The 13,283-nt window shown below is 41.3% G+C and overlaps 1 protein-coding gene across 2 annotated transcripts in view; it reads right to left on the bottom strand.

Moving 5' to 3' along the window:
* DOCK4 (dedicator of cytokinesis 4) overlaps positions 1 to 13,283 on the bottom strand; it is a 529,522-nt gene that overhangs the window by 105,145 nt on the left and 411,094 nt on the right. For both annotated transcript variants that reach the window (XM_082254719.1, XM_082254720.1), the window contains 3 exons: positions 8,992 to 9,052; positions 2,437 to 2,530; positions 488 to 636 (listed from right to left, as the gene is read on the bottom strand). In XM_082254719.1, the coding sequence (XP_082110845.1) occupies positions 488 to 636; positions 2,437 to 2,530; positions 8,992 to 9,052 (304 nt within the window). The remainder of the gene's footprint in view (positions 1 to 487; positions 637 to 2,436; positions 2,531 to 8,991; positions 9,053 to 13,283) is intronic.

Here is a 13,283-nt window from a genome sequence, read left to right as displayed (position 1 = left end):
TAAAGTGGACAAAGAAATAGAGGTAGATATTAAAATTGGGTGAAAATCTGAAGCTGGTCGCACATCTGCTGATTGGCCAGACACGGTGTCTACAATCTTTACCCATATATAATAATGTCAAAATCCAATGAGGATGGCAATTAGCTTACAGATGTCTTTTAAGAGCTATGCAAAATGACTAAAGTTCACCTTAACTAAACCCCAATAAAACATGATCTAACCCATCGCTAAAATAACATTAGTTAATCCCTCCTTGCGTATCCAAAAAAAAATGGTTATACCTCACATTTTCCAATATCCCGTGGTAGCCCCTTTTGCTCTTACACAAATACAACAAATGTACTTTGTGATGAAACCGTGATAAAGAAAGTTTTTGCCATGGTCATCCTAAACTAAAAGCATATTGGGCAGATAATTTCCTGTTTATGGGGTAACAAGGTATAACAAATCTAAAAAATATAAAGAACAAAACACAAAGCTGTCTTACTTTCCCGCGGTCAAAATTTTGGATGATGGTCATATGAAGGTACTCTTTTCTTTGCCATTCTGTTTGCATTGGATAGCTTAGAAACTCTCTAAGTGGCCGGTCAGACCATTCCAGTAACTCATCATACAGTAAAAGGGTGTATGCTGCCTCTGCAAAGCACACAAAAGCACAATTAAACAGAGTATGAAAGGAGCATACATTACTTATTTTAGTTTTTTATATAAGAGCGGACATCTTTATCAGCAGAACTTTTAGGCTGGGTTCACATCTACATGGTACAGTAATGCATGGGCTAGCACACAGCACCAGACCACACATATGTGAATGGGGCAGAGAAGACTGGTCCTACAATGGGTTTACAGCCTAATGCCTGTAACCAAAGTTGCAAACACTTTAAAAAATTGTTGCCAATATGGATGGAAGCCACTTAGCCAACCAGTAATTTTTTAGGCTGTGAAAACCTATACAAACACAATGAGTACATACAAATGCCATGCAGATAGTAAACTTGCTAAAACATAAGCAGAGAACTTCTGATTCTGGCTAAATATTTAATCAAGTCATATAATGCTGAGATCTAAACAAAAGATATGGTGGCTGCATTTCTTTTCTTTTTTTTGCTTTATTTTTACCCGGTGAATTTACCAGTAAAAAAATATATGTACAGAGATTCTCCTGTACAATGCCCACAGCACTGCATCTCCTGTACCATGCTGCCCATAGCTCTGCATCTCCTGTACCATGCCCACAGCACTGCATCTCCTGTACCATGGCCACAACCCTGCACCATGCCCGCAACCCATGCATCTCCTGTACCACCACCTCCTGCATCTCCTGTACCATGTCCGCAGCCCTGCATCTCCTGCATCATGCCCGCAGTCCCTGCACCATGCTCGCAACCCCTGCATCTCCTGTACCATGTCCACAGCCCTGCATCTCCTGCACCATGCCCGCATCCCCTGCATCTCCTGCACCATGCCTGCAGCCCCTGTATCTCCTGCACCATGCCCTCAACCCCTGCATCTCCTGCACCATGCCCGCAGCCCCTGCACGAGGCCCGCTGCCCCTGCATCTCCTGCACCATACCCGCAGCCCTGGAAGATTTTCCCCCTTAATGACCAGGCCATTTTTTGTGATTTAGGACTGCATTACTTTAAGATTTTTAAGGGGACACTTTTTCACTCTATCTAATTCCTTCACTGGGTATTTAGAGTGATATTTTAGTTTGTTAATTATTATTTTTCTCTGGAGGTATCACACTATATTTTTTTCTTGTGTTTCGGTTGGATCACATACCCACCATCTACAAGAAATCCTACTTCTCCATTGAGGATTCCTGTCAAGGACCATGTGATGATTTCAACTTCTTATTGGCACTATATTTGATCTTCACTGGCCTGTTAGACTTGCTTGCCATATGGTAATGTAAGACTTGCTTGCCATATGTATATTGCGGTAAGCGCATATTATTATTATATCGCTACGAAGTATCATCTTTTTCATCGCTTGTCAGTTATCTGATTGTGACTCCATTAGCAGGAACACTATTGGATGGACTTTTTTTCTTTTCTTTTTTTATTTATGTCTTCATGGACTCACTAATTGATACGTTATGGTCACTACATATATATTTATCTCACTGTGCATTATTATTTTAACATTTCAATTTAGCGCTGCATTTATATACTTTATCTTTTTACCACTTTTTGTCAGTTGGATGTGCTAGCGGCTTGACATTTTGGTTAGCGCGGTGTTTCCACACATTTTTTTCTATTTATTCACATAACCAGAATCCTTCAACAATCACTAAACTCCAGCTTGTATATGCGATCATCTCACATTAGACTCACTGTTCTAAACACAAGGTGGTTGAGATGAACTAAAACGCAAACAAAACCTTACCATATTATCTAATACTTTTTTCCCAAAGAGGTAAGTGCATATTTTACCTGTGTAATTCTGTGCTTTCATGTGCAGGTCATACAGTTTGTGAATATACCGTATATACATTTCTTCTTTGTTCAGCTCGGTTTTATAAAAATTCTGTAAAGAAATAGATTTTATTTAGTTATATTCCTAGGTACACCATATCCTTTGACAGCATTGCAGATATCATTTTTATTAAGTGGTACTTTGTTTTTGTTTTTTTCAAACACAATTTCCAGCAACATTTTTTCAAAATTGGGCAAGAAAGGACCAGCAGCTTCATGTGATCATTTTCTGAAATAGATAGGCAGCGTATTTACATAGTACATCTTACCAGTGAGGAACTCTGTGCTGCAGAACTGTAATTAGACATTTTTACCACTTGACTACCACTGTACATTTTAAAATCACAGGTTGGTGGATGTGGTATTCTGGCCAGTTTAAAACATAGCTCTGTTTGCTAATTGTGCAAGCGTTCCAGGACACACAAAGCCTGTGATTGCACTGTTAAAATGCATAGTGCCAATCAGAGTCGACTCTTTACCTTGTGATTGCTGTGATAGTTAATCACAGTGATCACAAAGTTAAACACTACTAATGTTTACATTTCAGAGCCTTTCCCTTCTGCTCATATGAGTAACAAGGTCACAAGATATATACTCCTAAGCATTTTATAACTTGGGCTTGTCATTTGAAAGGGAAGGATCACTGAAGATATTTAACCCAAAATGTCCCATCTGATAGCTCTTCCTGAGGGCTTCCTAACATGTTATTGAATATTTGACTGTCGCTAAATGAAGTAACTTGCATGTATGCTCTACCTAATTGGTTTGTGGGTGGCACTTATCTGATGGAGCTGAAGCGTCTGATGTTTGACCACAAATGTATTCAGTTATTCCTTCTTTTCAGGTCCGCCTTGAACGATATCCAAACTCCGCTATCTTAATGATGATGATAGGTGGATGATAGGCCCACAAGGTTGGATGCTAGATGGTCTAGAACAAGCATGTCCAACCTGCGGCCCGGAACCGCAGGCAATGCGGCCGACTGCCCCCTGACAATTTTTTTTTTTGCTAGGGAGGAAGGAAGTCGAGTTGGGGGCACGGCCACAGCGGTTTCCAACTAACTGTAGACAGAGGCCGCCTTGGAGGAGAGGGGAGGGGAGGGGAGGAGAGGAGAGGGGAGGGGAGGAGGGGGGCGAGCATCGCTGGATTACAAACAGAGGGGGATCTCCTGCTTACCCGGCGGCCACTTTCATATGAAGCCCCGCCTCCTGGACTGGCTCCTAAGATAGACAGCACATTGGTGACGTCTATCATAGGAGCCGGTCCAGGAGGCAGGACTTCATATGACATTGGTCGCCGGGTAAGCGGGAGTTGCTCGCTCTGTGTAATCCAGCGGCTCTCCTCTCCATTGCAGACTGCATTGGATGGGCTTGAACTGGTGAGGCTACATTGGATGGGCACTGATCAGGCTGCATTGGATGGGCACACACTGGTGAAGCTGCATTGGATGGGCACTGTTTAGGCTGCATTGGATGGGCACGCACTGGGCTGCAAGTATCGTGCGATTTTCCGGCTGCTGCGGGAGACTTAGGATATCTGCAGTCAGTGACAGAGCCACTGCTTCCTGTATAGTTCCGGCTCTGTCACAGGTGGAGTGATATGAAATGCACCCCCTCCTCCGCCTGTGACAGCAGCCATACAGGAAGCAGCAGCTCTGCTCTCTACTGCAGCCGCTGCTTCCTCCAGCAGTACCCGCATGACCAGCAGTACCTGCATGACCAGCATTACCCGCCAGCAGTCTACAAAATGAGTAGAAATGGTACAGTATGTGCATTAGCGTGTGTAAATTGTTGCAATATGTTTTTTAATAACTAGTTGTGTTTTGTCATAATATGTCATGTCCTTGTTCATACATGTATGAATAAGGACATGACATTTTCTGGCTGCCTAAGTAATATGTGCTAGGGGTGCAACTATCCCCCCACCACATAACTGTAACTATCCCAGCATGTGCAGTGTTTCTGACTCCTACCACCATGACAACTTCAAATCACTGAAGTGGTCATGGTGGTTAGAGTGTTCCTTTAATATCTCTCAGAAGAAGTAAACCTCTGTATACTGATTCCATTTCATTTCATCATCCTCTAGTTGTGTTAAATTAGTGCTGGGGGGGGGGGGGGGACGCGGCGGCGCAGGAAGGGCAAGGCAGCGTTTTATTGCTTATCTACCCTAACTATAGTATATATTTTATATGCGGCCCGAGAAAATTTCTCTACACTTAATGTGGCCCAAAGAAGCCAAAAGGTTGGACACCCATGGTCTAGAAGATCCCCTAGTGCCAGAGTATCTTCTCCTGTTGCGCGGGCATGTAGCCAGCCACCTGCCCGCACTCCGTGCTGGGATCCCGGAAGGGGCATCCGTTTGCGTATGACGCACCATTAAAGGGAAAGCTGCTGCTGCTGCGGTAGCCAATAATTTTCGGCATATATGACCCGTTTTTGATCGAAATGGGATAGGCCTATTTTCGAAAATTTAGGTTGCCGAAATTTTGGTGCACCACTAGTTAAAATGGCAGTTGAATGTTAATTTTCCCCATCTGTGGCTTTAAAAACGGCAATTAGTGTTTGTGTATACATTTTCAATGAGTTGGTTAGCCCTCATGTGAATGTACTGAGCAGACTAGATACTGAGCCATGGGGAGCAAGAAAGAACTTTTAATTTCCAATATTTTTATTAAAGTTTTGCAAAAAGTAAACACAGTGTACAACAGTGCAATTTACGCCCATAAGGCTCAAACATATATCTCAAGGATAGCATAACATCCCATAATATAAATCAAGGCACAACTGATACAGATATAGCCGGTGTAAAATAAAAGAAAAAATGCAACAGAAACATAGTAATGCTAAGAATGACAGCCTGAATCGGCCGCCAGGTTGGCCAGGGGCCCGAGCCCCCCCCTCCGGCGCCCCACAAGGGAACACGCTGCACCCAAGGAGGGAGGAGGCCCCAGACCCCCGGCCCTGGCCCCCCTCCCTAAACTGAGGGGGGGCACCGGCTTTCCGGCAGTGCACTGTAATGAGTAAGAACGAAAAAGCAGGGAGAGAGAAGAGAAGGAAAAAGAAAGAAAAAAAAAAAAAAAGGGGGGAACAAAACAAAAATAGAAAAGGTAGAAGTGAGCAAAGAGAAGGGAAGCAAAGGGTGAAAGAAGGGGAAGAGAGAAGGGGGTAAGTGGTCCACTAGGGCCCAAGCAATAGCAATGAAAGAGAGGGAAGGAGAGTTAGTAGCGGTGGGTCAAGAGGGTAGGGGGGCGTCCGCGCCCAGGTCCGTCCACCCCCAGCAGGTCACCCCGCTCACCCCAGCTCCCGTGTGGGCCAATAGCACTTCCCCTTAATGGGGGCCTGCCAAATATCTAAGCCAAGGGTCCCACGTCTTATCAAACTGGCGCATTTTATCGTTAAGCAGCGACACCATCCGTTCATTTATCATGATCCACGTCAGCTTGGCTTTGAGCAGCTCCAGCGGTATAACCGGCGAGCGCCAGGAGCGGGCTATCGCAATTTTAGCCGCTGTAAATATAAAAGCTAAAAAGGCGCTTAGCGGGTTTAGACTCCCCCTCGATCCGCCCACCCAATAAGGCTTGTTGGGGGGATTTAACTAAATTGACTTGCGTCAATGAGTAGATCAAATTGTATGTGCGGATCCAGAAGCGTCTTACTTTCGGGCAAGTCCACCAAGTGTGGAATACCGTGCCCGCTTGTCTGCATCCCCGAAAACAGTCGGGGGACGCAGTACGAACTGCCGCCGCCAATCTGACCAGGACCATGTACCAGCGAAGGAACACCTTGTAGTTGGCCTCTATCAAAGAGGTGTTGAGGATGGATTTGGAGGTAGATTGTGCTAGGGTATTCCATTCAGCAGAAAGAACTTTTAAAAGACCTGCATTCCATTAACAAGTTAATGGAACTTTATAAAGATGGAAAATGATATCGAAAGATATCGAAAACCTTAAATTTGCCAGTAAGTACTGTTTAATCTCATAATAACAAGTGGAAAATTCAGGGCTCTCGATAACGAGTCAAAGCAAGGTAGACCTAGAAAAATTGCAGCCACAAAACACCAGAGGATTTGTTCGGAATACAAAGAAAAACCCACAGGTAACCTCAAGAAATCCTTCAAGAAATCCTGAGCCATACTAGCCAATGGGAGCTTTCCGATCATGTGATCACTGTGACAGCCAATCACAGCGGTTACATGCCCGAATGCCCACCTCTGCCTCCTGAGGTTTAAACCCTTAAGGACCAGGAAGCGCCCGATGGGAAGGGGTTAAACAAAAGTGTTTTTGGCGTAATCAGTCATATTTTTAATATGAATAGACAGATAAATTAAGCGCCGAACAATCAACAGGTGTGTAAGACTTCTAGCTGAACACTAAAAGGTCAATCTAAGTAAAACCTCCAAATAAATCAAATATACAAGTGCAATCAAGATATAGCTTTCCATGGATGCAATGGAATAGCAAATGGCATACATATATCAAAGATAAACCATCAACAGTGTGAATAATTGAATAAGGCAATATATGTATAAAGCAAGTAAATCTCAGTCCATACAAATCCTAATGGAGGAGTTCAGTCAGGTAAACCCAGGAGTGCAGTCTAGGTGCCTTTAATCAAATATGTGATGCTCAGAGTGCTCTTCGAGACCCATCATCATGGCATGCATATGCGCTCACCTGAGGATTAAGACCCCACAGGGTCAGATAGCAAGTATGATCACTCAAAAAGCAATCTTCAAAATCCCACACAGGCTGCTTTAAACATCCTCATGATCAAGATCCCACTGGGTCAGATAGCATATATGCTCACTCAGACAGCAATCTTCAGAACCTCGGACAGGCTGCTAATGAACTCCCTCCACGGCACATATATGAATACAGGAAGCAGAATCTAGTGCTCTCCGTATGGTAATTTATTATAAAAAGCCAAACAGAAAAAAACTCACATTCATGTAATCAAGTTTTCAGACATGTACAAACAGCTGCTAAGGTATACTTCAGCATCGATAGGTGTAGCAAGATGGCCACATGATTAAAGGCACCTAGACTGCACTCCTGGGTTTAACTGACTGCACTTCTCCATTAGGATTTTTATGGACTGAGATTTACTTGCTTTATACATATATTGCCTTATTCAATTATTCACACTGTTTATGGTTTATCTTTGCTATATATATGTCATTTGCTATTCCATTGCATCCATGGAAAGCTATATCTTGATTGCGCTGCACTTGTATATTTTTAATATGCCAAAATCCAAATTTCAAAGTCAAAATTTCAGGATTTCTGCCAGGTTATGCAAACTTTTGAGCACAACTGTATTAATATTTTACTTTCTTTGTAAATAAAATAAGACCTCCGCTTCTTTGAGCATTGTGTATATTATTATAGCCATTATTATTTATAGTATCACTATTAATATTAATAAAACTTTAACAGAATAGCAGCTTTTAGGAACAGACAAGATATAAGTATTCTATAATGGGAGGTAAACAACCTTGTACTTATTTATTTTACAAATAGAAGATGATCATCTGCATGAGAGAGAATTTATTATTGCAATTGTCATACTGAAGATTTTCAGGTTTAGGCTCCCTCACATAGCCATGCGATGTTCTCACATATGACAGTCAGATGGGATCACAGCTTTACCAGCAAACTGCTCTTAATAACACAAAGTTGTATTTAATTTTATCCTCAAACTCAACATCGTACCACATATTAGGATTGCAACCACCGTGCTAGTGAGGAAAACAATGCTATAGCACTAAGAGAAAAGTTTATTTGTTCTCTTAACATTCTGTAACAGACGAACAAGTTTGCTAGTTATCTGCTTTTGGAAATATTTTACTTTAACTGGTCAAACAATGGCAATACAATATGACAGAATTTCCTACTTTAATGGCATGGAAAAGCTATTTTACAAATTCAGCTCTAAAAGTATTCACAATAAAAAAAAAAAAAAAAAAAGTGTTCATTATACAAACCAAGGAAATGAAAAGAGAGATAATAAAAATCACCAATTTTGTAATTATTGTAAAGTGTTCTTTGGTAATAACATGCTGACTTAAGCATTTAAAAAAGACTTTAAGGTCTTATAGTAACTGCTTTTTGACAGGTTACTATAACAAGCCTCAATCAGCTGTCAAGTCCTACCGTTGCCACCACAACTGCTGCATGTGCAACTTATGATTCTAGACAAGTTCACGTCTTAACTTTTTAGCAGATTTGGAAATGTAACAGCATACTCTGCATATTAAGGACCTTCAGCTTTCAATTTTCTGCTCACACATAATTACATGGGCTACAATGACAATCTAGAAAGGCTTGAGCTATTCCCTTACCTGCAAGAAATACTCATTTTGCATTCCTACTGCCTGAATAAATTTGTACTGAAACCATTGTGTTTGTTTTAATGAGGAAATAAACCGCACGTTAAGAATTAAATGAAAACACATTTTCATTAAGACATCATTGCTGGCCAACTATTGACCAATTTAAAGTATGTTTCTTACCAATAGACTAACCGTGCACCCAATCTTCTTCCCATCTACTTCCCCTATCTTCATGCAGTCCCTGCAAATGCAAAAGCAAATTCCTAATCTTCACAGCAAAATGGAGGGGGATATTATGATTTTACACATTTACTTATAATAACTTGTGCTTCATTTCTAAAAATATAAAATGCTTACTAATAAGAAGGAAGACATTTATGGTGAGCTTACATATTCTAGCTATTAGTAAGTCTGTATATAGAAACAGAACATTTTGCTGATCCCAAGGTACTATATTTCAAAGATAAATAGTGCAATTTCACCATCAGGAAATGTTTACTAAAAATAGAAAGAACACAGAATCACCTGCTTCCACTAAAAACTTGCCCACCTCTTCCATGAATAGAAAAATGCATATGCATTCAATCACTGGCAAATCTGTGGGACTGCTAAAATAAGCAGCACTTTTACATTCAAAAAGAAGTGATTACAACTGAAAACATGTTTAAAGATGAAAATGGAAGCAATGCATTTCATTCAATTTATACTAGGTATAAATAAACACATTTTTAAATACATTTGTTGTGCAGATTTTTTTAAATGATTTTTTTTTATATTAAATATCCATCAATGTTTATGTATGTTCCAAGGCAGTCTATATCCAAGATATATTTTACTTTTATTGTAAAGAAATCCATCATACCTAGCAAGAAGTCTGCAAAGCATGGCAAGTAATGAACCCATACATTCCAAACATGTGCCCAGCACTTTTCCAGCTGCCCCTCAAAAAAAAAACATTGTAATCACTTGCCGACCGCTCACGCTGAGCCTACTGCGGCAAAGTGGTTCGTTATCGTCCAGCGACGTAGACCTACGTCGCTGGACTCATCCCCTTGTGGGCGGCGCGCGCGCCGCCGGAGGCTCGCTCCCGCTGAATTCAGTCACAGCGGGAGTCGGGCCAGGGGAGGAGCGGCGATGATGACCGCCGCTCTTCCCCGATCGTCCGGGATCGAGTGTGGAGATCCGCCCGCTTGTGTAAACAAAGCGGGCGGATCTCCTAAGTGACAGTGACAGATTCACAGCATAGCTGAACCTGCGATCTGTGCCTGTGTCACACAGTCCCCTCCCCCCACACACGTTAGTAAGCACCAGGCATACATTAACCCCTTGATCACCAATAAAAGTTAACCCCTTCCCTGCCAGTGTAATTTTTACAGTAACATTGCATATTTTTAGCACTGATTACTGTAGTAATATCACTGGTACCCCCAAAAGTGTCAAAAATGTCAGTCAAGGGTCCGATCTGTCCGCCGCAATGTCGCAGTCCCACAAAAAAAAAAAAAAAAAAAAATCGCAGATCGCCGCCATTACTAGTTAAAAAAAAAACAATAAAAATGACATAAATTTCCCGTAGTTAGTAGCTGCGATAACTTTTGCGCAAACCAATCAAAATACGCTTATTGCGATTTTTTTTACCAAAAATATGTAGCAGAAAACAAATTGGCCTAAAATGTTAAAAAAATTAGATTTATACATTTGGGGGGGGGGGGGGATTTCATATAAAAAAAAATGTGAAAATATTGCTATTTATTTCAAAATTGTCGCTCTTTTTTTGTTTATAGCGCAAAAAATACGCTCATTGAGAATTTTTTTGTCAAAGACGTAGCTAAATACATTTTGGCCTAAATATATGACACAAATTGAATATATTGGATATTTTTTAACTGTCAAAGTAGAAAATAGTTATTTTTTCAAAATTGTCGCTTTTTTTTTTATTAATATCGCAAAAAATGAAAAGCGCAGAGGTGATCAAATACCACCAAAAGAAAGCTCTGTTTGTGGGCAAAAAAAGGACGTCAATTTCGTTTGGGTACGGCGTTGCATGACCGTGCAATTGTCAGTTAAATTTGCACAGTGCCGAATCGCAAAAAGTGGCCTGGACGTAAAGCAGGAAAATCCTCCGGTGGTAAAGTGGTTAAAGAAAGAAAAAAAACTCGTACTCAACACAACTGACAGGGCGGGTATTTGTAGAGAATGATTATCTTTCTGGAAAATGGCATGCTAGTATATGGCATTCGAACTAAGGGTATCAGAGTCCCAGGATTTTCATCTTGAAAGCCTATACAGTATCTCATAAAAGTGAGCACACCCCTCACATTTTTGTAAATATTTTATTATATCTTTTCATGTGACAACACTGAGGAAATGACACTTTGCTACAATGTAAAGTAGTGAGTGTACAGCTTGTATAAAAGTGTAAATGCTGTCCCCTCAAAATAACTCAACACACAGCCATTAATGTCTAAACTGCTGGCAAAAAAAGTGAGTACACCCCTAAGTGAACATGTCAAAACTGGGCCCAATTAGCCACTTTCCCTCCTCAGTGTCATGTGACTCATTAGTGTTACAAGGTCTCATGTGTGTTAAATTTGGTGTTATTACTCTCACATACTGGTCACTGCAAGTTCAACATGACACCTCACGGCAAAGAACTCTGAGGATCTGAAAAAAAATTGTTGCTCTACATAAAGATGGCCTAGGCTATAAGAAGATTGCCAAGACCCTGAAACTGAGCTGCAGTACGATGGCCAGGACCATACAGCTGTTTAACAGGACAGGTTCCACTCAGAACAGGCTTCGACATGGTCGACCAAAGAAGTTGAGTGCACGTGCTCAGCGTCATATGCAGAGGTTGTCTTTGGGAAATACGAGTGCTGCCAGCATTGCTGCAGAGGTTGAAGGGGCGGGGGGTCAGCCTGTCAGTGCTTAGACCATACAACGCACACTGCATCCAATTGGTCTGCATGGCTGTCGTCCTAAAAGGAAGCCTCTTCTAAAGATGATGCACAAGAAAGCCCGTAAACAGTTTGCTGAAGACAAGCAGACTAAGGATTACTGGAACCATGTCCTGTGGTCTTATGAGACCAATGTAAACTTATTTGTTTCAGATGGTGTTGAGCGTGTGTGGCAGCAACCAGTTGAGGAGTACAAAGACAAGTGTGTCTTGCCTACAGTCAAGCATGGTGGGAGTGTCATGGTCTGGGGCTGCATGAGTGCTGCTGGCACTGAGGAGCTACAGTTCATTGAGGGAACCATGAATGCCAACATGTACTATGACATATGGCAGAGCATAATCCCCTCCCTTTGGAGACTGGGCCACAGGGCAGTATTCCAACATGATAACGACCCCAATTACACCTCCAAGATGACCACTGCCTTGCTAAAGAAGCTGAGGATAAAGGTGATGGACTGGCTAAGCATGTCTCCAGACCTAAACCCTATTAAGCATCTGTGGGGAATTCTCAAACGGAAGGTGGAGGAGTGCAAGGTCTCTAACATCCACCAGCTCCGTGATGTCATCATGGAGGAGTAGAAGAGGACTCCAGTGGCAAATTGTGAAGCTCTGGATAACTCAATGCCCAAAAGGGTTAAGGTAGTGCTGGAAAATAATAATGGCCACACAACAATTTGACACTTTGGGCCCAGTTTGTATATTTCAACTTAGGGGGTGTACTCACTTTTGTTGCCAGCGGTTTAGACATTATTGGCTGTGTGTTGATTTATTTTAAGAGGACAGCAAATTTACACTGTTATACAAGCTGTACACTCACTACTTTACATTGTAGCAAAGTGTAATTTCTTCAGTGTTGACACATGAAAAGATGTAATTAAATATTTACAAAAATGTGAGGGGTGTACTCACTTTTGTGAGATACTGTAAGTACAGGCAAGCTAGCACTTGAAGTCCCACCACATCACATCCCTGTGACACTGCTTAAAATAATTTTCTCAATCTCTTCACATAGCATGCACACAATACTTTTTTTTTTTCTTTTATTATTATTATTTACCTTTCACACTTACAGTTGTACTTCTAATTTATTTATTACAAATGTTTAAATAGTGCTGACAATTTACACATCAGATATACCATACATTTACATCAATCCCTGCCCTCAAAATGCTTTTAGTCTAAGGTTTCTATATGTACTAGCAGACAATTTAGACAGGAGTCAATTAACCTACCAGCATGTCTCTGGAGTGTGCTGTGTTCCAGGAACACACATCAGACCTTGATGTAATTTCAGGTGCCCTCCCAAAAACACCTTTAGGTAGAATAACGATTATCCCTATATCCAACATCCTGCTTAATGAAAAATCTGCTTCTGGCTACATTCCTACAACCTCAAAAGATAATTTTTTTAATTAATTCAGGGTCTGAGTAGGCAATGCGCTCCTCGAGTTGCGTCAGTTACAAACATCTGTTGTACTTCCTACACCAACACATTTCTCCAAATAAAATGGCTGTATTT

The sequence above is a fragment of the Pelophylax lessonae genome, assembly GCF_965119305.1.
Source record: "Pelophylax lessonae genome assembly, chromosome: 4".
In the NCBI taxonomy this organism is placed as follows: Eukaryota; Metazoa; Chordata; class Amphibia; order Anura; family Ranidae; genus Pelophylax; species Pelophylax lessonae.
This window is presented reverse-complemented; position numbering and strand designations above follow the sequence as displayed.